Source organism: Phocoena sinus, chromosome 2 (assembly GCF_008692025.1).
Source record: "Phocoena sinus isolate mPhoSin1 chromosome 2, mPhoSin1.pri, whole genome shotgun sequence".
Taxonomy (NCBI): Eukaryota; Metazoa; Chordata; class Mammalia; order Artiodactyla; family Phocoenidae; genus Phocoena; species Phocoena sinus.
Genome location: NC_045764.1, coordinates 178,394,518 through 178,417,987, shown reverse-complemented (window position 1 = coordinate 178,417,987; position 23,470 = coordinate 178,394,518). Strand labels below are relative to the sequence as shown.

Here is a 23,470-nt window from a genome sequence, read left to right as displayed (position 1 = left end):
AACCATAAAAACTGGCTACATAACCCATTTTTAGGGAGTGGTAAAGGCTCAAAAGTGTAAAGATGATACAAGCACCCGTATGAAGTTATTTGAACAAACATAAATATTCAAACATATTTGGTAAATACTTTTCTACCACACTCCTCAATCCCATGGTGAGAGTCTGGTTTTCTCTCTAAGAAATTGACAAATGTATTCCATTTGGCGGCCATTGGCATTCCTTCCAGCAAACGGATGAGGGGCCTTTTGCTCTACATCATCCCCAATATTTGAATTTCTTAATATTTTGTGCTTTAACTGTTGTAATAAGTGAGTAGCAATATCTCATGATTGTTTTATTTTATGTTTCCTTAACGAAGAATCTTGTTAAAACCTTTTATCTCTTCTTTGTGGAAGTATCTTCAGATCACTGGCCAAGTGTTCATTATTTTCATTTTTTGTTACTGTTGTTGAGCTGTGAAGTTGCTGTATATTCACGATACAAGTCCTTTATAAATATGATATTAGAGAGCACATTCTCCAAGTCTGTGCCTAATTCCCTTATCAGTGAAGTTATTGTTACTCTTGCTGTTGTTGGTTTCAGGAGAGAAATTTTAATGGATACAGAAAAATTACAAATTGATTTAACAAATGATGTTTGGGATATTATACCTAAAAATTCATCATGAAACTCAAGGACACTCTTTCATTTCTATCACGTCTCTACGCCAGGCCTCATTGTGGGATGGAGGTTTAAGTGCAACTTCTTGAAGGGAGGATGACCATGATGAGGTACCTGAAGTTATTCCTTAAGGGAGATTTATCCTACCTTCCCCATTAGATATATTTATTCAATCTCTTTATATAAGTAAGAATCACGGTATTTGTTTTATACCCTGTGTTAAGGTCATATACTAAGGCATTTTCTTTGCTTCTGTAATTGTGACCACTTGTCAGCCATGAGGAGCTCTTTCCGATTGTCTCCTGTATCCTCTTTACGGGCACCCATCCTTTGTGTGAAGACTTCCTTAATTTCTGGTGCCACAAGAATCTGCAGGATAATCGTGTGTATTCTCTTCTCTGGCCCTAGAATTAGCCATGCCTCAGCTGAGTTGCGGACCCTTTTCTGGAGAATAGTAATAGGAATCAGAAGACTGGGTATTAGGATACTAATGTTGGTGTCCTGTCTACTCGGAGCATTGGCTCTAGACCCTATAAGCTAAAAGACCGTGGAAATATATCTGTGTTCTCTACCCACGTATACACACACTCGTCGGCAACTATCTCTGTATCTCACCTTCTGACCTGTGTGGAGGTAAAAGTGAGATCATTCTTACATCTCCGATCCTAGGGCAACATCACTTGGGGAAATCCAGCCTTTCCCCCTTGCTTCTCTGTTACTTTCCATCCGACAGTGAGAAGCCTGGCTCCACCGCTGCCATCCAGCTACTAATTGTTCAAGTCCACATGCACAGTTGGAACTGAACGCTTAGCCTGACTCCTGATGGAAATACCGTTATCCACCAGGCTCTAGTGCTTACGTGCAGTGGCTTAGAACTTAGCCATCAGACTCCACTCATTTCCAAAGTCACTTAGGTCAAAACCAACTTTCCCACCTTCTACTGACATGCTAATTCATAGATTCACTATGATATTAGCTATCACCTATACAGTGTGCATCCTTCCATCCTTGAGTCGCCTTCTTATAAGTGGCATTTATATTTATATTCAATAAGGTTCACTCTTTCTGCTATTACTTTACATATTTTGACAAGTTCATAGTGCAATGTTTCCACCACTGCAATTTCATAGAGAAGAATTTCACTATCCTTAAATATTGCCCATGTTTCACGTACTAAACACCTTCTCCCCAGTTCCTGCTAAATGCTCATCTGATAGGTTTATGTATAGACTGAAGTCTTCCCAAATGTGAAATAGGTGAAATTGAACGTTTTCAGACCGGTTTTTTAATTAGCAATATGCATTTAGGATTCCCTCATGTCCTTTCGTGGTACAATACTTTAATATTTAAACTGTTGAATACAATTCCACAGCATGGATACATCACTCATTGTTTATGTACTAATTTGTGGAAGAACATATTTGTTGCTTGCACTTTTTCTCAGTTGTAAATGAAGAGACCACAATAATTCATGGGCAGTCAATGATGGAGCTGTAAGTTTCCACTCAGTTATGTAAATATTACAAGCATGACTTCTGGGGTCTTACATTAAGCTCTGTCTAGGTGTGTAAGTGACTGCACGGAGAATGGGCTCTGATGCAGAGAACACTCAGCTGACCCAGGCATTGTGCTAAGAGGATGTCAGAGCCCAAGCAATGTCCACACGAGGTGAACACAGGCCCAGCCCTCAGACCCGGCTGAGCCCCCAGCCTACAGTCAGGGTCAGCCTCCCTTACACGTGAGTGTGCATCACAGGAGCAGGTCCTGCAGGTGAACTTGAGCCTCTCACAGCAACCCTGCATGGGGGAGGGTGGGCTTCTCCTCCAGGCCCTCCCTAAGCAGAGACGGTGAACAAAATAAAGAGCTGCTGTCAGTGGAAACTGTCAGGGGTTGTGGCAGGGTTTTGCGCGTCAGTCAGCACCTGGAACATTCTTATTCATTTCCGCATGCAATCCTATTTCACCATTTCATATGTGGTAAATACATGGCAAATTGGGAATGGATGAGGGGACACAGGTCACACTGTGAGCGGAGATGCTATGAAACAGTGCAGATCCAAGTCCAGGGCCAAGGCCCTCCTCCCCAGGATGCAGGAGGACCTAAGAGCTCAGGCAGGAATCCTGGGCTGTCCCAGGTAGGAAGACACATGTGTCGGTATAGAGGTAACACCATCTGACTCACACTTTAGCGGGACCACGCTGACACTGGCGAGGTAGTTACTCAGGAGACGTTGGGACACTATTACACCCTAACCACACTCGCCCTCAAGGCATCCAATTCTAGTTTAATCTTGTAGTAGTTTTTATTCCTTTCAGCAGCGTATGTCAGGATTAACAATCTTAGTCTTTGTTATTGTGTGAGCATTTGTCTATCCAAGATTTAAATTTGTTGCTCTCTTAGTTCTCTAATTATCTGATATATTGGTGATATTTTGATAATGTGCAACCTGCCCCATTTTGAGGTTGCTTGAAGAACATTAAATAAGAAGCGTTTTCTCAGCTTCTCATCTCTCTACATCTCCAAGACGAGTATCAGCTTTATTGTAACACCCAGAAACTGGAAACAGTTCCAATATCACACATCAGCTTAATAAATAAGCCAATCATGCTATGATCATTCATTAACTGCGACCTGTTACTAAAACCAAGGATTCCTGACACACACAATAACATGATAGTGTTCACAACTATTTGTGCTGAGTAAAATAAGCCATAACAATAAGAATACATACAATATCATCCCACTTTTATAAATTCAAGAAAATGAAAAGTAATCTGAGATAACAAGAGAAGATCAACGGTGATGTGGTGACAGGATGGAAGATAACAGGACAGGAAGGAGGAAACCCAGAAACTACTGAAAATAACGAGAGGAATTGACTTGTTCTCTCCTGATAATGCTGGTGCCTCCGTCAGTATTCATCACAGTGTTCATTCTGAGTGTGTGCGCTTTAGTACACGTCAAGAACCTCATTAAAGTAATTACAAATGAAGAAATGCATGACTTGGGACGGAAGGAGTGAAGGGAAGATACTGAAACATAAGAGACTCTTGAAAATACTTCTCATCACCCCTGACCCCCTCCATACATTTTAGGTAAACCCGAGAAGAGAGCAAAATCATCGTGACCTCATTACAGGAGGGGGATCTGCAAACCTCACCCGGAAACTCCAACTCTGTCCTGTAGTAGGTTCCAGGGAGCAGCCTGGCCCAGAGCTCAGGTGCAGATGCTGTGTCTCACGGTCACCCCATGTTTCTCCTTGGACACTACACACACCCTCCATTCCTCTGGGTGTAGTTTACACCTCTACTATGAGGGTAACAATGGCAACTACATCACGGGATGTGAGTGCATATGTAAGATGATATATGGGTCCTAAGGGTTTACTCTGGAACAATCACACAATGAAACTTATATTTCCCAAATCCTATCAACACCACAAAATCCAAGACTCTCACGCCTGCTCTGAGACCCTGCCCTTTCTGAGGACATTCAACGACATAGCCTCTTATATACTAGAAGGTCATGCAAATAGGGTCCTTCCTCTGCTGATATAAAACAGCCCCAGCCCTGACCCTGCAGCTCTGGGAGAGGAGCTCCAGCCCCGGATTCCCACGTGCTCCCATTCGGGCTGCAGACAGAACACTCACCATGGACTTTGGACTGAGCTGGGTTGTCCTTGTGGCTATTTTACAAGGTAATTTATGGAGAGCAAGAGACACTGAGGATGTGAGTGGATATGAGTGAGGGAATCAGTGGATGTGTGACAGTCTCCTGACCAGGTTGTCTCTGTGTTTGCAGGTATCCAGTGTGAGGTGCAGCTGGTGGAGTCTGGGGGAGGCTTGGTGCAGCCTGGGGGGTCTCTGCGACTCTCCTGTGCAGCGTCTGGATTCACCTTCAGTAGCTATGACATGAGCTGGTTCCGCCAGGCTCCAGGGAAGGGGCTGGAGTGGATCTCAGCTATTAGTTATGGTAGTGGTAGTTACACATACTATGCAGACTCTGTGAAGGGCCGATTCACCATCTCCAGAGACAACTCCAAGAACACGCTGTATCTGCAAATGAACAGCCTGAGATCTGAGGACACGGCCGTGTATTACTGTGCGAAGGATCCACGGTGAGGGGGAGTCAGTGTGAGCCCAGACACAAACCTCCTTGCAGCGAGACAGGAGGAGGGATGCAGGGGGCACTCAGGACATACAAGTGTATGTTTCAGCCCCAGGAGCAGGTGCAGATGGTAGTTAAGGGCTGCTTTCCTCCAAGGGTCTGGGGTTTCCTCTCCATATAGCAGTTTTCCCTGGGGGACCTCTCTGTACTCATCCGTGGTTCTTCAGTTACACATTCAGTCTCTCAATTAGAAAGACTTTTCAAAATAGGGGAATAAACGTCATATATGAAAGGCAGAGACTCAAAGTTATATATTCAGGTTTTCCCTTGTCTAAATGTTGTCTAAATTGACCCGTCTCAATACTATCCCAGCGGATGTATAAAGAGTTAAACATACTCTTCCTTCCTCATTGTGATATCTCAGCCCTGCCCTACTGTAGACCAGCTGTCCCTGCCAGGATGCGGGCTGTTGACTTGCTGCTCACCTCTGGCATGAGAAGCATAAATACGCTGAGCAGCCCCGGATCCTCAGGGGTCGCTGGGAAAGATGCCAGTTAGAGGGGACGTGGGTGGGTGTGATTCTACATGTGCTCCTTGCTTCCAGGCCCAATAGGATCCCTATACCCTTATATAAGACCTGCATCCTCTTCTAGTGTGCAGATTATTTTATGTCAAATATTCATCATCACAGCTATTACCAATAGACACATATGTAGTTGGCAGGGAAAGTTTAGAGTCAGGTGGATAATAACACGAATTTTCAGAAGCTGCTGAAAACAAATCTATCCTCCTTTCTTCAGCACAGCATCTTACGTGAGCCCTAAAATGCAGGAAAGTCCCACAGCTTCTCCTTCCAGGAAGAGTCCTTCAGCCTCACTATGCAGGCCCACCTCCGTCCAGGAACCCCTGCACGAGCGAACATAACCAGGGTGGAGACGCCCAGGCCTGGACGGGAGGCCTCACTGTGTCCTGATGTGTGCTCTCCAGCACATCACGTGCCAAGTCCAGGCTGCAGTTTAGCTTCACATCTGTAGGATTTAAGTAAACCATTACCTACATCACATGCTTGGTGTGCATATGTAGACACAAAATAATTAAAGAGGCCCTGAGTGTTGGGGTCCAGGGTAGGGCACCCGAAAATATGCCTCCAAGTGACTTAAGACAGAGCCAGTGCAGAGGGACATTCTGACCTTCCTCCCTGTCACCCTGAAGCAAGAAATAAACCTCCCATGTGAAAGGTGCCCTCTCTGTACCTGGAGGTGGAACTGAAATGGTCCTTTACCGCATATCTTCTGCCTGCCTTTTTCTGTGCCAAAATTTAACCCTAAGAGTAAGTTTAATCAGAGGAGTGAGAAAATCTAGAAAGGAACGACGTGTCCAACAAAACCAAATAATAATAGTTTAGTCATTAAGCAAATCGAGGACCTTTAGTTCCTCCTCAAGGGCTGCAGATAATATTCTTGTCCATGTCCCATGAGCCGTCTTGTAGATACTGAAACTCCCACCAGGAGGAAGAAGTTAGCTCCATGATGACCAGACTGTAGCCATGACATAAGCTGCCACAATTCCAAGAACTGGCCTCAAGAGATGAGAACAAACCGACCCTGGACCTGAAGATTAACTCTACTTAAATCAATCAAGAGGAGGCTGATAAGACCACCTCATGACCAACTGCAAGACGACTGTCACAGCTGACTCTGCCGTTTCTGCCCGTAGCCCCTCCGTCCGCCTGTAAAATCCCTTTCCCACAGATGCTCGGTGCGGGGTGACCTTTGGAGAGAAGTCAGTCCCCAACCCCGGGTGCAGGCAGCCAAAATAAAGCAAATTTTCCTTTCTACCAACTTTGCCTCTTTATTGGCTTTTCAGGACTGAGCAGCCGGACGCTGCTTTCCTTTGCAGAGGGACACTCTTATCACCAGGAAGGGGAAATTCAGGCCTGGAATCTTCTATGAACAAACCTTGCTCCTTCTTTAATGACTAGCCAGCCCAAACCCTGCTTAGGTTCTTCACTAATTGAGCACCAAAAGCACACATTTCCTCTTTCTACCAATTCCTCACAAATATTGCATCTTTGTCTTAAAATATAAAAGCTGCCTGCTTTGGTTCCTTCTGGGTCCATTTCTATGGCATGTCCATGCACATGGTTAAATTTTTTTTCTTTTCTCCTGTTAATCTGTCTTTGTCAATATTTTATCAGCCCAGCCTCAGGAACTCAAGAGGGGCGGAGGAGGAGATTTCCCTCCTGACATGTCCAAGTTGTCTTCTCTTCAGCCTCATGCTGTACAACCTCTTGGGATCCTCAGTCCTCACGGCCACTGTCACTCTGCTGACATCACCTTGCCAGGTGTATTCTTCTGGCATCTCTTTTCTTCATTTCCATCTCACCCTTCAATATTTCTTCCAAATCGGTGTGACATTTCAGTGTCTATTGTCTGCATGTACACAGTTTATTACTCATACACTATGAAAGGACATCTTGGTCTTTTCCAAATTGTGGCAAATATGAATAATGGTAAGTGAGCATCGTGTGCAGGGTTTTCTCTAGACTAAAGTCTTACTGTCTTTCAGATACGTACAAAGGAGCACTACTGCTGAAACATAGATAAGAGTATGTTTAGTTTTGCCGGAAGCCCCCAAAATGTCTCCCAAGGTGCACCCCGTTCTGCATCCCCACCAGCTGTGAATGGACCCCCTGCTGCTTCACAACCTGCAGGTGTTTGAGGATCTCAGAGTCCTGATCTGATCCACTCTTGTAAGTTTTCAGGGATATGTCCTTGATCTGATTGGCACTTCCCTGTGACATATGTTCTCCCACAGCCTTATTTGCAAACTCTTTGTCTCTTTGGTCAGGTGTCTGTTAAGGATTTTATCCCATTTTTTAATCCTTTTCTTTCTTTCTTATTGTTGAGTTTAAGGCTTCTTGGTACATATTAGATAACAACCAGATACACTAGATATGTCTTTTGCAAATATTTCCTGCGAATCTCTAGCTTGCATTTGGGTAAATTTTAAATGTATTTTATTTTGCTTTTCAGTTATTACTTGTTGTGTTTCTATTACAATGAAAAGTGAAGTTAAACTTTCACTTCCTAAGCCATGGGAACTTCATGTGGGAACATGTCACAGTACACTCAAAGGCCTCTTTCAGATACTACAAGGATGGAATGGGTGAACAGAGGGGGGACTTCTTCAGAGATGCTCTTCTGGAAAAGTAGAAATGTACCAACGTACCCTCCTTCCTGTGTTGCTGGTGAGAACTGTGCTGCGTGTCCACAGAGACACAGATCCTTGATGAGAGAGTGAGATTTCATCAGTTAGAATGACTATTTCCTAACAATAAATTTTACCCATGATGGATCTGAGTTTATGTATGATTGTAACTTGAGTGATTCAATGTATTTAGCAATGGTTGAAAACAAAATCAATAACTTGTATTATTATTATTAATTTTAATATATGTTGCCCCAGAGAAGAGTTTGACAATTACAATTTCAGTAACACATTTCCATTACTTTGACTTATACCTCTTAAATTTTAGATACCTTTTTGTTTCATAATAAATGTTTCATTACATCCCTCACATTTGAAACTGGATTCCAAGTGGACCGAGAAGATGAAATGTGAGGACAACGAATGTGTCTACAGTCAATAACGTCTAAGACAAATAATTTAATATCACACGAGGGCATTCCTGATTTCCAAGTATACTGCCTGCTTCTTCTTTTCTCAATGATTCCAACAAACATACTAAATGACCTAAACCATCTGGTCTCAATGTTCCTGAAGTCCACACCTCATTCTGAGCTTATACTCTCAAGATTTTATAAGGGAAAACACAGAGACCATCAGAAGGACCTGTCCACGTGGTCCCCATGAAGCCACCACCATCAGCCCTTCTCCCTCCCATCACGATGCTCAGGGCCTCTTGCTGTGACCATCACTGGCAACCTGCAAAGCAAGATGACTGAAATCTCCCCACTTCATTTCCCATCACCCACTGGGCGTCTCTAATGGATATTCCGTCCAGCATTATCAAATGATCTGGTCCCCAGACATAATCCCCTCCAATTTTCTCCACAAAGGAAAAATAAATTTTTTTAGTCCTGGTGACCTTACACATTTTTCCTAGGGTTAAATGGACCCTAACAACACATCCCCAACCACTGGAGCATAAAGACACCTGTTATACACCCTTCTATGTTAACATGAATTTGGATGGATCTCCTCTAATCCACCAGCTCAAGAAGGGCAGGTCAGATGCTGGGGCGTCTGTACAAATTCAGGCCCTTCTTCCACCTGCTGAATAATGGGCCCACCTGGTTCTAGGTTTTAGATGCCATCCCTTCCATGCCCCTATCACACAGCGTATGAGCTCGATATTCAGTTCCTTACAGTAGGGTCCATATGTGTCCTGTGATTCTTGCCCATATTACATTGTACGGCTCTCCTATTATCGACATTCAAGCAGGCAGATGCTTTAGTATTTAATTTACTCTGCAAACATTATTGCAAAAGCTAGAAGAAGTATAGTACTGTGCTCATAAAATAGTATGCAATAAATATCTTCTCATTGACGGCAGGCTCGACATCAGTCAGTGTACAGGTGAAATCACTGCGATGAGGGAGAGCTGACCTACCCCACACCCACAGGTGTGACCTCTCAGGGCAGGAGTGGAGCCAGCGCTACATGTACAGGGTGTCAGTCAGAGATGGGGACTCACATTGGTCTTTCTGGTTCCCAGGAGAAGTAACATCACTGATGACACTCGTGTCAACATTCAACACCTCTGGCAAACCCACTATAAATTTCAGACATACCATTACCATCGTGATCCCCAGTTTACATCCTTGCAGACGGAAATGCAGATGGTGAGGCCACATCCTCAGTGCCCACAGTGAGATGGGATGGAGCTGTGCTCTGCTCTCCAGCACCATTTACTTATATGACCTCAGGCACATTCCAGGACTCAGTGACCCAGGGACTCAGGAAAGCTCTCAGGTGGACTTTTCAAGGGAACCTGCTTCCTGAGGTGACGACTTTCCTCTGACCATGACACCCACATTCTCTGCAAGCCATTCACTTTGAAGGTTTACTTCCAAGAATCATGCATGTTCTCTCACCCAGTGCAGTAGGAACTGTGTTCCCTGAGCTCCAATGTCACTGGCTGTGACAGGGAGAGTAAAAATGAACACTTCTAGAAGGAGTGAGTCTGGGCACTGTGACCAGGTCACCTGCCCAGCATGTTGGAGTCCTGAGGAGCTTCCAAGAGCTGTCTGTTCTTAGACCTTGCTAGCCCTGGGGATTCCCCAACGTCCACATGCATGGAAGGAGCCCAGAAGCTCGCGCTGTTCCTGCAGACACTCAGTTGTGCACAGGAAACAGGCAGGTCAGGCTAGTGGCCATGTCAGCAGTGCTGGGATCCATGACCATCTCAGCAAGAATGACTACCTTGTCCACAAAATACACGGTGTGTTTAGTTGTTATGAATAAATCCACCTCCAGAGTAACTCTTGATAACGTTTAAACTGTTTCAGGTAAAGAAATGTTCACCCAAGTTAAGGGACAAACGGAGTCCGTTGTGAATTATGATAAACATCAAATTCTACCTCACTCTGTCTGAATTCAAGGTGATTATTACATGTATGGTTTGTCTCAAATACTTGCGCATCCAAGAAATAAACATGAGGTAATGCAGAAAAGAAAAAACAAGAGTCTGTGTCTGACATCTTGGAGGACCCTGACGGTGTTATGGGTATTTATGTGAAATATATGCATCCATGGGATTAAAGTCTATTCCCCAAATCTGCCGTTAATCCTTGAGCACAGCTGATTTCCTGACTAGCCCTTCAGCATCATTTCATTCCAGGACAAAGAGTCCCCCAGGCATAGGGAGGGGATCCCAGGTGGGACTGAGTTCTCTGAGGGCACAGTCAGCACCCTCTTCAGGTGGAGCCCCAGAGACTGGGACCTCCCTTCACTACTTTCCGATTTTTATAGACTGGTCCCTCCCATATGCAAACATCCCCATATGTCACAAGGTAAAAACAAAGTACCTGTTCACTTAAATCGGGTTTCTCCTCATACTTGAATAGATTTTCTTGGCTTCATGAATCCCATCTGCAGGAAGATGAATCCACTGTGGTTCTTCCTCTTTCTGGTGTCAGCTCCCAGAGGTGAGTGTCTCAGGGATTCAGACGTGAACACATGGGGAAGCTGCATCTGAGCCCATGAGTCACCGTGGTTCTCTCTGTCCACAGGTGCCCTGTCCCAGGTGCAGCTGCAGGAGTCGGGACCCAGTCTGGTGAAGCCCTCACAGACCCTCTCCCTCACCTGCACTGTCTCTGGATTCTCTTTAACCAGCTATGCTGTAGCCTGGGTCCGACAGTCTCCAGGAAAGGGGCTGGAGTGGGTTGGGGGAATATGTGGTGGTGGAAGCGCATATTATAACCCAACTCTTAAGTCCCGGCTCAGCATCACTAAGGACACCTCCAAGAGCCAAGTCTACTTATCGCTGAGCAGCCTGACAACTGAGGACACAGCCGTGTATTACTGTGCGAGAGACACAGTGAGGGGAAGTCAGTGTGAGCCCAGACACAAACCTCCCTGCACGGATGCCCGTTACCACCAGGGGTCGCACAGGACCCAACAAGTACAGGGCTGCGACCTGCAGCAGGTGCATATATGGGCTGGGAGGGGATTCATTTAGAACCTGTGCTTTCCCCTTCCTGCTCCGGACCTCCACCAGACACCCTGTTCTGTATCCTACTATTTCATTGTTGTGGATTATGTTGTGTCTAGAAAATTTGTGTGCATGTACATATTTGCTTAATTTTATTTTTATTATAGTTATATATATATAAATATATCTATATCTATACATACACACACACATATAGTATACAGGAATTAAGGTTGTTTTTCATGTCTTTAGTTTCCTTTTTCACAAAGGAGCTCAGTACAACCCTGAGCCTCACCGTAATGTTCAGTGTGAGACTGATGTTTGTGAATCTGGTAAATATCCCAAGAAGGCACCTGAGACTTTTAAACATTATTAACTTTTGTCCTGTTTTAGTACATGTGGAAGGAAGAGACACACCATCCTGCTTTCTGTCAACCTGCACAAGCAGGTTGAGTTCTGCAACATGCAGTGTTACAGACTCTAGAGCCAGAGCGCCCCAATTCTGCACATGCAATGATCCTCGTTATTCACAGATTACATATTTTCAAATTCAGCTACTTGCTAGCTTTTATTAGCATCCCAAAATGAATGCTGTCATTTTGTGATCTTTCACGGACATTTACAATGTGGCCGGTTCTTTGAATCACCCAACACACACACACACACACACACACACACACACACACACACACACACACATTTCCATCTGAGGTCTGTCAAGGAGATACTCCCTTTTCTACTTTTAACCCCCGTCATGTAAATGAGCACTTTCTGGGGTCAAATTACTGCCATGCTTTTCACAGTTCTGTGATTCTTGGCAATTGTTTAAAGTAGTGCCAGGCATAGGGCTGAGGAACAGTCTAGTGTCCCTACACACAAGTGGCTGTGAGTGGACTTAGGGAAAATATACATGACAGATCAGCTTCATTCCGGCATGATTATATGGCCATGGACTGTGGGATTGATATTCATGTATCCAATATAAATCTCATGTAGAACATGAAGACAAAACTTGCTGCTGTATATTGGATGCAGCTTTGGAAAATTGGCCTTATTCCAAATACAGCATTTCAAGTGGGGTCTTATGGCCAAGAAGAGGGTGGGATGGAGTGGACTGGAAATTGTTAACAGAAGAAATACAGGTTAAGGGGGATCTTAAGCTGTATTTACATAGACTCGAAAGGATTTTTGCCAAAGGCTGACCAGGGTGATCAGATACCATGTGGATGATAGGGGGTTTGAAGGATTTGATCAAATACTGCGGGTGATCAGAGTTGAAGGGTAGGGGATTCTCATTATTCTCAGTTAGCAGGGCTCTTGACAAAACCTGGCCATGCACATATAAACACAGAAGCCCACAGGTCAAGACTAGCTGAGAAGAGAATTACAAGCAGCTTCTTAGCTAAGGGGTGGTCAAGGGTCTTTGTCACACTTAAGAAGAGTAATAATGAACATACAAGTAAACCAGGGATGCACACAGACACACAGAGAAAAGACCATCTGAGGACTCAGTAAGAAGAGGTCCATCTGCAAGCAAAGGAGAAAGGCCTGAGAAGGACCCAAACCTGCTGACACCGTGACCTTAGACTTCTTGCCTCCAGGCCTGAGAGGAATCCATTGCTGTTGTTTAAGCTGCACAAACTGTTTTTCTGTAATGACCACATTAGCGGATTATACACAACTGCTATAGAAGCAGATAGACATATATGGAAATGTAAGTATCGTATTGGAAAAGGAACATCACTCATCCTCCAGGGATGACTTAATGATCATCCCCAAAAAGACGTATAAGTGTCCACTTTAACATTCTTTAGAATTCATAATAGAGTGCAGAATGATTTCTGGATAAATTAATGTCAGAAATATTTCTTCATGAGACTTTTATTTGAAATTTAGGTCACTACCTACTCTTATTGGTTGTCAAGTTTTTAATTGTTTAATGACATAAAGTGATTCTTCTGTTGAACTTCAAATCTACTTCCAGTTTCAGATGGATTTCCAAGTTCTTTCAGCGTGAAAAATCTCCCCAGTGCTGTTTGATGCAATACCTTTCACTGGAATAGTACGAGTATTGTTTATATTTGGAATTTGATGTCCATATAACACTGGAGTCATTTTCTCCCCTAGAGGACATTTGGAAATATCTGGACACGGGTTGGGCTGTAACACGTGGGCTGTGCTGTCAGTACCTAGTTATCTAGTGGGTAGAGTCCATCCGTGCTGACACACATCCTACAATGCACACGACATTATGAGCCACGTGCAAGTCCCCAGTAAAAATGGAGAGAATAACTCTTTTATCAAGGGAAAAGGGGAGTCGAAAGGGCTATAGAGAACTGAGTCCATGGTTTCTCTTTGGCTGAGTTCTTGCCAGAAAATTAGAGGTAAACGTTCTTCTTCCTGTTGGATTCTGGGATCGCCAAAGGGCATGCGAACCTCCCTTCTGTTAACCAATTCTATTTGAGTTTTTATTCATTATTATTATTGTTGTCATTGTTTTTATTTTACTTTTTCCACTTTTTTTACAACTATCTTCTAATTTTAATTGGAGTTAAAGGTTGGACTAGACAATAACATTTGGAATCAATTAAATATAATTTTACCATTTTCTCTCCATGACTTGTTATAATTATCCCACCATGAGGTAATGAATGTTATTGCAGAGAAAAACTTATTTTTTACTTTCTAAATTTTATTGTTTTAATTAGTTATTTTTATTGAAGAATATTTGATTTATAATGGGTTAGTTTCAGGGGTACAGCAAACTGATTCAGTTATATATATATATTACAAAATATTATTACAAAATATTGTTACTTATTACAAAATATTGAGAATGGTACCCTGTGATATATAGTAGGTCCTTGCTGATTATCTATTTTATACATAGTAGTGTGTTTATGTTAATCCCAAATTCCTAATTTATCCCTACCTCTCACCTTTCCCCTTTGGTAGCCATGAATTTTATTTTGAAGTCTCTGAGTCTGTGTCTGTTTTATAAATAAGTTCATTTATATCATTTTTTTAGAATCAATATATAAGTGATTTCACATTTTATTTGTCTTTCTCCATCTGACTTACTAAACCTAGTATAATAATCTCTAAGTCTATCTACGTTGCTGCAAATGGCATTATTTCATTCTTTTTTTTATGTCTGAGTAATATTCCATTGTATGTATGCACCATATCTTCTTTATCCATTCATCTGTCAATGGACATCTAGGTTGCTTCCATGTTCTGGATATTGTAAATACTGCTGCAGTAAAAATTGGGGTGCATGTATCTTTTCAAATTATAGTTTACTCTGTGTATATTCACAGGAGTGGGATTGCTGGATCATATGGTAGCTCTATTTTTACTTCTTTAAGGAACGTATATACTGTCCACCACAGTGGCTGTAGCTATTTACATTCCCACCAACAGTGTAGGAGGGTTCCTTTTCTACACACCACCTGCAGCACTTATTATTTGTAGCCGTTTTGATGATAGCTATTCTAACTGGTCTGAGGTGATGCCTCATTGTAGTTTTGATTTGCATTTCTCTAATAATTAGCGATGCTGAGCATTATTTCATGTACACTTTGGCCATCTGTATATCTTCTTTAGAGAAATGTCTATTAAGTCTTCTGCCCATTTTTTGATTGTATTGTTTGTTTTTCTGATATTGAGCCTTATGATCTGTTTGTATACTTTGGAGATTAATCCCTTGCTTGTTGCATTGTTTGCAAATATTTTCTTCCATTCAGTAGGTTTTCTTTTCTTCTTTCAATTTCCTTTGCTGTGCAAAAGCTTTTAACTCTAATTAGGTCCCAATTGTTTATTTTTGGTTTTATTTCCATTACTCTAGGAGACAAATGCAAAAAGATATGGCAGTTATGTCAAAGGATGTCTGCCAATGTTTTCCTCTGTTTCATAGTATCTATTTATACAATGGATACTATAAAACTCTTAGTTAGTATCCATTTATATATATTTATAGTACACATTTAGATATTTAATCCCTTTTGAGTTTGTTTTTGTGTATCGTGTTAGAGAATGTTCTAATTTCTTTCTTTTACATGAAGCTGCCAATTTCACATCACCACTTATTGAAGAGACTGTCTTTTCTCCATTGTATATTCTTGCTTCCTTTGTCATTGATTAATTGACCATATGTGTGTGGGTTTATCTCTGGGCTTTTTATCCTGTTTCATTGAACTATATTTCTGTTGTTGTGCCAGTACCACACTGTTTTGATGACTGTAGTTCTGTAGTATAATCTAAAGCTGGGGAGCCTGATCCCTCCAGCTCCAATTATCTTTCTCAATATTTCTTTGGCTATTTATTTGGGGTCTTTTGTGGTCCCATAGAAATTTTTTTTTAATTTCTTCTAGTTCTTTGATAAATGTTAGTGGTAATCTGATTGGGATTGCATTTAATCTGTAGAGTATGTTGCATAGTATCCTCATTTGACAATATTGATTATCCCAATCAAAGAACATAGTATATCTTTCCATTTGTTTGTGTCATCTTTGATTTCTTTCATCACCATCTTAGAAATTTCAGAGTACAGATCTTTTCCCTCCTTAGGTAGGTTTATTCCTAGGTGTTTTATTTTTTTTTCATGCCATAGTAAATGGAATTGTTTCCTTAATTTCCCTTTCTGATCTTTGTTTTTAATGGGTAGAAATGCAACAGATTTCTGTGTATTAATTTAGTATCCTGCAACTTTACCAAATTCATTGAGAGTTCTAGTAGTTTTCTGGTAGCAGCTTTAGGATTTTCTATGTATAGTATCCTGTCATCTGAAAACAGTGACAGTTTTACTTCTTTTCCAATTTGGATTTTTTAAAAATTTCTTTTTCTTCTCTGATTGCCATGGCTAGGACCTCCAAAACTATGTTGAATAAGAGTGGTGAGAGTGGTCATTCTTGTCTTTTTCCTGATCTTAGTGGAAATGCTTTCAGTTTTTCACCATTGAGAATGATGTTTGCTGTGGGTTTGTCATATATGGCCTTTATTATGTTGAGGTAAATTGCCCATTTTCTGGAGTGTTTTTATCATAAATGGGTGTTGACATATACATGGAATCTTAAAAAAAAATGGTCATGAAGAAACTAGGGGCAAGATGGGAATAAAGACACAGACCTACCAGAGAATGACTTGAGGATACGGGGAGGGGGAAGGGTAAGCTAGGACAAAGTGAGAGGGTGGCATGGACATATATACACTACCAAACATAAAATAGATAGCTAGTGGGAAGCAGCCACGTAGCACAGGGAGATCAGCTCGGTGCTTTGTGACCACCTAGAGGGGTGAGATAGGGAGAGTGGGAGGGAGGGAGACACAAGAGGGAAGAGATATGGGGACATATGTATATGTATAACTGATTCACTTTGTTATAAAGCAGAAACTAACACACTATTGTAAAGCAGTTATATTCCAATAAATGTGTTTAATAAATAAATAAAATGGGTGTTGAATTTTGTCAAAAGCTTTCTCTGCATCGATTGAAATGATCATATGGTTTTTATTCCTTAATTTGTTAATATGGTGCATCACATTGATTGATTTGCGTATATTGAAGAATCCTTGCATTCCTGTGACAAACCCCACTTGATCATCGTGTATGATTCTTTTAATGTGTTGATGGATTCTGTTTGCTAGTATTCTGTTGAGGATTTTTGCATCTATGTTCATCAGTGATATTCATCTGTAATTTTCTTTTTTTGTGATATTTTTGTATGGTTTTGGTATCAGGGTGATGGTGGCCTCGCAGAACCAATTTGGAAGTGTTCCTCCCTCTGCTATATTTTGGAAGAGTTTGAGAAGGATAGGTGTTAGCTTTTCTAAAAATGTTTGATAGAGTTTGCCTGTGCAACCATCTTGTCCTGGAATTTTGTTTGTTGGAAGATTTTTAATTACAGTTTCATTACTTGTGTTAGGTCTGTTTATATTTTCTAATTTTTCAGGTCAGTCTTGGAAAATTGTACCTTTCCAAGAATTTGTCCATTTCTTCATGGTTGTCAAGTTTATTAGCATATAGTTGTTTGTAGTAGTCTCTTATAGGCCTTTTTGTTTCTGTGCTGTCTGTTGTGATTTCTCCTGTCTCATTTCTAATTTTATTGATTTGTGTCCTCTCCCTTTTTTTCTTGATGAGTCTGGCTAAATATTTATCAATTTTGTTTATCTCCTCAAAGAACCAACTTTTAGTTTCACTGATCTATGGTATTGTTTTCTTCATCTGTATTGCACATATTTCTGCTCTGATATTTATTATTTCTTTCCTTCTACTTATTTTGGTTTTCTTTGTTCTTTTTTCTTTAATTGCATTAAGTGCAAAGTTAGGTTGTTTACTTGAGATTTCTCTTGTTTCTTGAGGTAAGATTGTATTGCTATAAACTGATGAAAGAAATCAAAGACGACACAAACAGACGGAGAGATATACCATGTTCTTGGACTGGAAGAATCAATATTGTCAAAATGACTATACTACCCCAAGCAATCTACAGATTTAATGTAATCTCTATTAAATTACTGAGGGCATTTTTCAAAAATTAGAACAAAACATTTTACAGTTGGTATGGAAACACAAAAGACTCTAAATAGCCAAAGCAATCTTTAGAAACAAAAATGGAGCCAGAAGAATTAGCTTCCTGACTTCAGACTATACTACAAAGCTACAATCATCAAAACAGTATGGTACTGAGCACAAAAACAGAAATATAGATAAATGGAACAGGATAGAAAGTCCAGAGATAAACCCTCGCACATATGGACACCTAATCCATGACAAAGTAAACAAGAATATACAGTGGAGAAAAGACAGTCTCTTCAATAAGTGGTGTTGGGAAAACTGGACAGCTACAGGCAAAAGAATGAAAATGGAACACTCCCTAACACTATATACAATAATAAACTCAAAATGGATCAAAGACCTAAATGTCAGGCCAGATACTATCAAACTCTTAGAGGAAAACATAGGCAGAACACACTTTGACATAAATCACAGCAAGATATTTTTTGATCCACATCCTAGAGTAATGAAAATTAAACAAAAATAAGCAAATGGGACCTCTTTAAACTTAAAAGATTTTGCAGAACAAAGGAAACCATGAAAGAAATGAAAAGACAACCCAAAGAATGGGTTGAGAAAATATTTGCAAACAAAGCACCCGACAAGGAATTCATCTCCAAAATATTCTAACAGCTTGTGCACCTCAATATCCAAAAAAAAAAAAAAATGCAAACGATTTAAATAAATAATGGGTGGAAGATCTACGTAAACATGTATCTAAAAAAGACATGCAAATGACCAAAAGCCACATGAAAGAAAATGCTCAACATCACTAATTATTAGAGAAATGCAGATCAAATCTACAATGAGGTATCACCTCGCAAAGGTCAGAATGGCTGTCTTCGCAAATCTACAAACAATAAAGGCTGGAGAGGGTGTGGAGAAAAGGGAACCCTCCTACACTCTTGGTGGGAATGTAAATTGATACAGTGACTAAGGAGAACAGGATGGAGGCTCCTTAAAGAACGAAAAATAGAATTACCATATGACCCAACAATCCCAGTCCTGGGCATATACTCAGAGAAAACCATAACTCAGAAAGATACATGCTCCCCAATATTCATTGCAGCACTATTTACAATAGCCAGGACATGGAAGCCACCTAAATGTCCATCAACAGAAGAATGGATAAAGAAGATGCAGTACATATATACAATGGAATATTGCTCAGCCATATAAAGGAACAAAATAATGCCATTTGCAGCAACATGGGTGGACATAGAGATTGTCATACTAAGTGAAGTAAGTCAGACAGAGAAAGCCAAGTATCACATGAAATCACTTATACGTGGAATCTAAAAATAACAAAACAAAACAGGGTACCTATGAATTTATTTACAAAACCAAAGTAGAATCATGGATGTAGAAACAAATTTATGGTTACCAGGGATTAAGTGGGGGAGGGATAAATTGTGAGATTGGGATTGACATATACACACTACTATATATAAAATAGATAACTAATATGAACCTGATGTATAGCACAGGGAACTCTACTCAATAGTCTGTAATGGCCTATATGGGAAAAGAATCAAAAAAAAAAAGAAAGAAAGAAAAGAGTGTATGTATATATATGTATAACTGATTCACTTGCTTGTACACCTGAAACTAATATAACATCAACTATATTCCAATAAAAATTAAACAAAAAATAGTGTAATCACTAATTCCAATTAGCAGCTATTCAAAAGTGAAATAAAAAACTAAGTTGCCATTATGGATATATAACCATCTGAGTCCTTAGAAAAATATAATGATAAATATATGTAAGTACATAATAATAGCAATAATAACAATAAAGTCATAAGAGATTTTGAGCTCTTAGTCAAACATTTTGGGTGGAAACTGTCCACTCTCTAAGGTCATCAGCTGGTTCTGAAGGTCTTACATCAGCAGTTTTCTAGCAAAGATCAGAGCTTCTACAACATCCATGAGAATCTTCAGTTTGAGGGCCTCACCTGGGGAGCCTTCCAATTCTGTGGAATTATAAATTGATTCTAGTTACTGTGATCAGTTCAGTGTTTTTTTCCCAAAAAATACACATGCTGAAACCCAATGCCCAACATGATGGTATTGGGAGAAGTGCCCTTGGGGAAGGGCTTAGGTCGGGAGAGCGGAGACCTTCTGAATGGGATCAGTGCCTTGTAAAGAGGACAGGGAAAGCTCCCTGTCCCACCGCACCAGGTGAGGTATCAGGGAAAAGTCAGCCGTCTAGGTAGCAGTTTCTCTCCAGGAATCATGTCTTCCAGACCCTGATCTTGGACTTCTCAGACTACAGAAATATGAGAAATAAATGTCTATGGTTATAACCCACCCAGTCTATGGTACTTTGTTTGTGGTGCCAAATGGACTAAGACAGCTGTGAAACAAATACCTAAATGTCCACACTCAGGAGGTTCACAGCTGTGTTTGTTGTTAAAAGTACCTGATATGGTCCCTCAATGAGGTTCAAGGGCAGTTTTTCTCTGATATCTCTTTCAATAGATAAAATTAACTGGTTGAATATCCTAGAAGGCTATTGATTAGATGTAGTGAGCAGGCAGCCTTTGTCTTGGTGCCAGGAGTGGATGTTATACATGAATCCTTTCCATTATCTTTTGTGTCTGACTGCAATAGGGCAGGGATAGTATTGCAGGGACATGTCTCTAAATGCATGGTCCTTCCAGTTACCACCTCACAGGGTGAAAACTGATTTTTCTTTGAGGTAGTTGATAATGATGTCACTAGTGCTAAGCGGGGGACCTTTGGCCAAGTTTTGGAAGTTTTGGATAATTTTAATTTAGGGAGCTACTTTTGCAACCTTTCCAGAAGACTGTGGATGGTGATGACTGTGTAGTACTGAGTCATAGTGACACCTTACAGGGTTGTTTTATAAAGATTCCTGTAAGGTGAGCCCCTCAGTCACTCGGTATGAATGTTGCTACACCACAAGTGGAACACAAATTCAAGAATCATTCTATGAACTCTAAGGGCTGTAGCCTTCTGGCAAGGAATTACTTCAAGAAAGCCAGAAATTAGACATAAAATATATTCAAATTCCAGACTCTGGAAGCTGAGTTAAATCCATCTCAGTGTGTCCAAAGGACCCTAGAGGATGGTTTCTGTGTGCCTCCTTTACAGTTTCACAGGATTTCGTTGCTGGCTGCTTACACAGAACTGAGAAATTACCTTAGTTGTATTTTTTATGATTTTTGTGGGGTTTTGTTTGTTTATTTATTTGTTTTTAGTTTCCACGTGTGTTGATTTAAGATAGTCACCAGTTTGTCTGTACTGAATTCACACTCCTTCAGATGGGGCATGTACCCACCACCCCTGACTCAAGAGGGGACTGGAACCCACTGTCATCTGATTGAAACAGCTAGCCTGGTGTCAGGACTCTCTGGAGATCGGGTTCTATTGTCCCATCTCAGAAAGAATTCAGCCAGAGGCAAAGCTATAGGCAAAGTCTGAGTTAATTAGCATAGGATGCTTGTGAGAGACACAAGTGGGCAGCCAAGCCCAGAGAACAAAGAGGGCCACATTTTTTTTTTTTTTTTTTTTTTTTGTGGTACACGGGCCACTCACTGTTGTGGCCTCTCCCATTGGGGAGCACAGGCTCCGGACGTGCAGGTTCAGCAGCCATGGCTCACAGGCCCAGCCGCTCCGCAGCATGTGGGATCTTCCCGGACTGGGGCACAAACCCGTGTCCTCTGCATCGGCAGGCGGACTCTCAACCACTGTGCCACCAGGGAAGCCCGAGGGCCACATTTTTATAATCAATGAAAAAGTGGGAGGGGTGAAGAAAACCTTCTTTGTCATTGTTGGGTAGACATCAAGTCTTACATCACCAATTCCTCCTTTAACCCTGTATGGTTTAACCCGGAAGGTCATGACACTATTTAAATCATATATATATTAGCAGAAGGTGGCAACATATACTAAAATATGGTAATTCATCTCAGGTTTCTGTATAATGTCCCCTCTCACTTATATTTCTGTCCTGGCTACATGCAGACATGCTACTCTTCAAGGATTATTAACTCCCTGCCTTCATGTAACAAGATTCAGACCACACGTCTATTGTCTTGTGTTTTAATTATCAGGATTTGTGGCTTGAGTGTGTCTGGCACTTGGATGCACCTGGTCTTCCTTCTAGGTAGAGCAGATTGTTGCTTGGTTACTGGATTCTTTTCTTGAATTAGCTTGGTCATTAGCTTACAGAAGTCTCCCAAACTCCTATAATTCCCTTTCTGTCTTTAATCCCCTCGTGAGATTTCTAAACTAATTGTTCAATTATCCTACTCTATGCCTATCAGTACCATGTAGAGAAGATTAATAGAGAAGTTTAACTTATATTTATTTGAAAATATCTGATGTCACAAAATGTGAGATTGCAGATTATCTGAATGAAGTTGCTGACTCGAATTTTTCTATTATTTTTTACATAAAATCAGTTTCTTATTTAAGACTGTATGTATTATGACTTTCTTGGGTGCCTCCAGAATTTTTTTTTTTTTTTTTTTTTTTTGCCACACTGCATGGCTTGTGGGATCTTAGTTCCCCAACCAGGAATCAAACTCGGGTCCTCGGCAGTGAGAGCACAGGGTCCTAACCACTGAACCACCAGGGAATTCCCAGAGATTTAGCTTTCAAGGTCTAGAAAAGTGAGAACAAGCTTAAGGCCACTCTTGGGTAAACGATCTGCTACAGGATTATCTACAGCTTTCATAGTATCTAATTTTGCACTGCCTTCCCCTTTATATGCCAAGTCTCTAGGGTGTAGGCCTGTCTAAAAGTTCCTTACCTTGTTGTTCATCTGATGATGTTTCCAGCAGATGTGAGACGACACCCTGCTTTGTTTTCAAAACAATCCAATACCTTGCGCTACTCCCCAAACCTATGGTTTATTCTCTGGTCTTCGCCAATTGACAAGCTCTAGTAACTGCAGTAACTTCTATCATTTGGGTGGATTTTACATCAGATAGAGGAATATCTTCTAAAGCAAAGATTTTGCTAGTAATTCCTGGTTAATAATCTCAGTTTTAATTTTGAGGTATGGTCCATGAAAACATTACACCAGGTCAAGGTTATCAGTGAGAGAGCCTAACACATCTAAGGAATGTACAGAATTTTCCCTGCTGAAGATGAAACCATTGTGAGCACCATCTTGGTGGTCAGCCATGTCTCATGACTGTCTAACGCAACAAACACCGACTTTGGGCTCAGTGGAACTTAGTGATTTTCAAATCACTTTTTATCTTAATGGCGTTAGATAATTACGTGAGGCTATTTCAGCAGATAGTGTAGGAAGACAGATTGAACTGAGTAAACAATGAGGAAAATCACAAACTAATGAAACAAGAGCCCAGATGTGAGTGTTTCCAGGCTTGGGAGATTCAACAGTTCATGTACCCAGAGAGGGGGTTTGAACAATCTTCCACATGGAACACGCACATGTCAGCTTCACCCCCAGTTGACCCACACCCC

The 23,470-nt window shown here is 41.0% G+C and overlaps 2 gene segments (V, D, J or C); both read left to right on the top strand.

The window, feature by feature from the left end:
* Positions 1-4,243: 4,243 nt before the first annotated feature.
* Positions 4,244-23,470, top strand: part of LOC116748807 — a 91,679-nt gene continuing 72,452 nt past the window's right edge. The window contains 2 exon segments of the C gene segment in view: positions 4,244-4,358; positions 4,463-4,767. Of these exon segments, the coding sequence occupies positions 4,313-4,358; positions 4,463-4,767 (351 nt within the window).
* LOC116748808 overlaps positions 10,847-23,470 on the top strand; it is a 136,166-nt gene continuing 123,542 nt past the window's right edge. Inside the window, 2 exon segments of the C gene segment in view lie at positions 10,847-10,942; positions 11,027-11,328. Coding sequence covers positions 10,876-10,942; positions 11,027-11,328 — 369 coding nt within the window.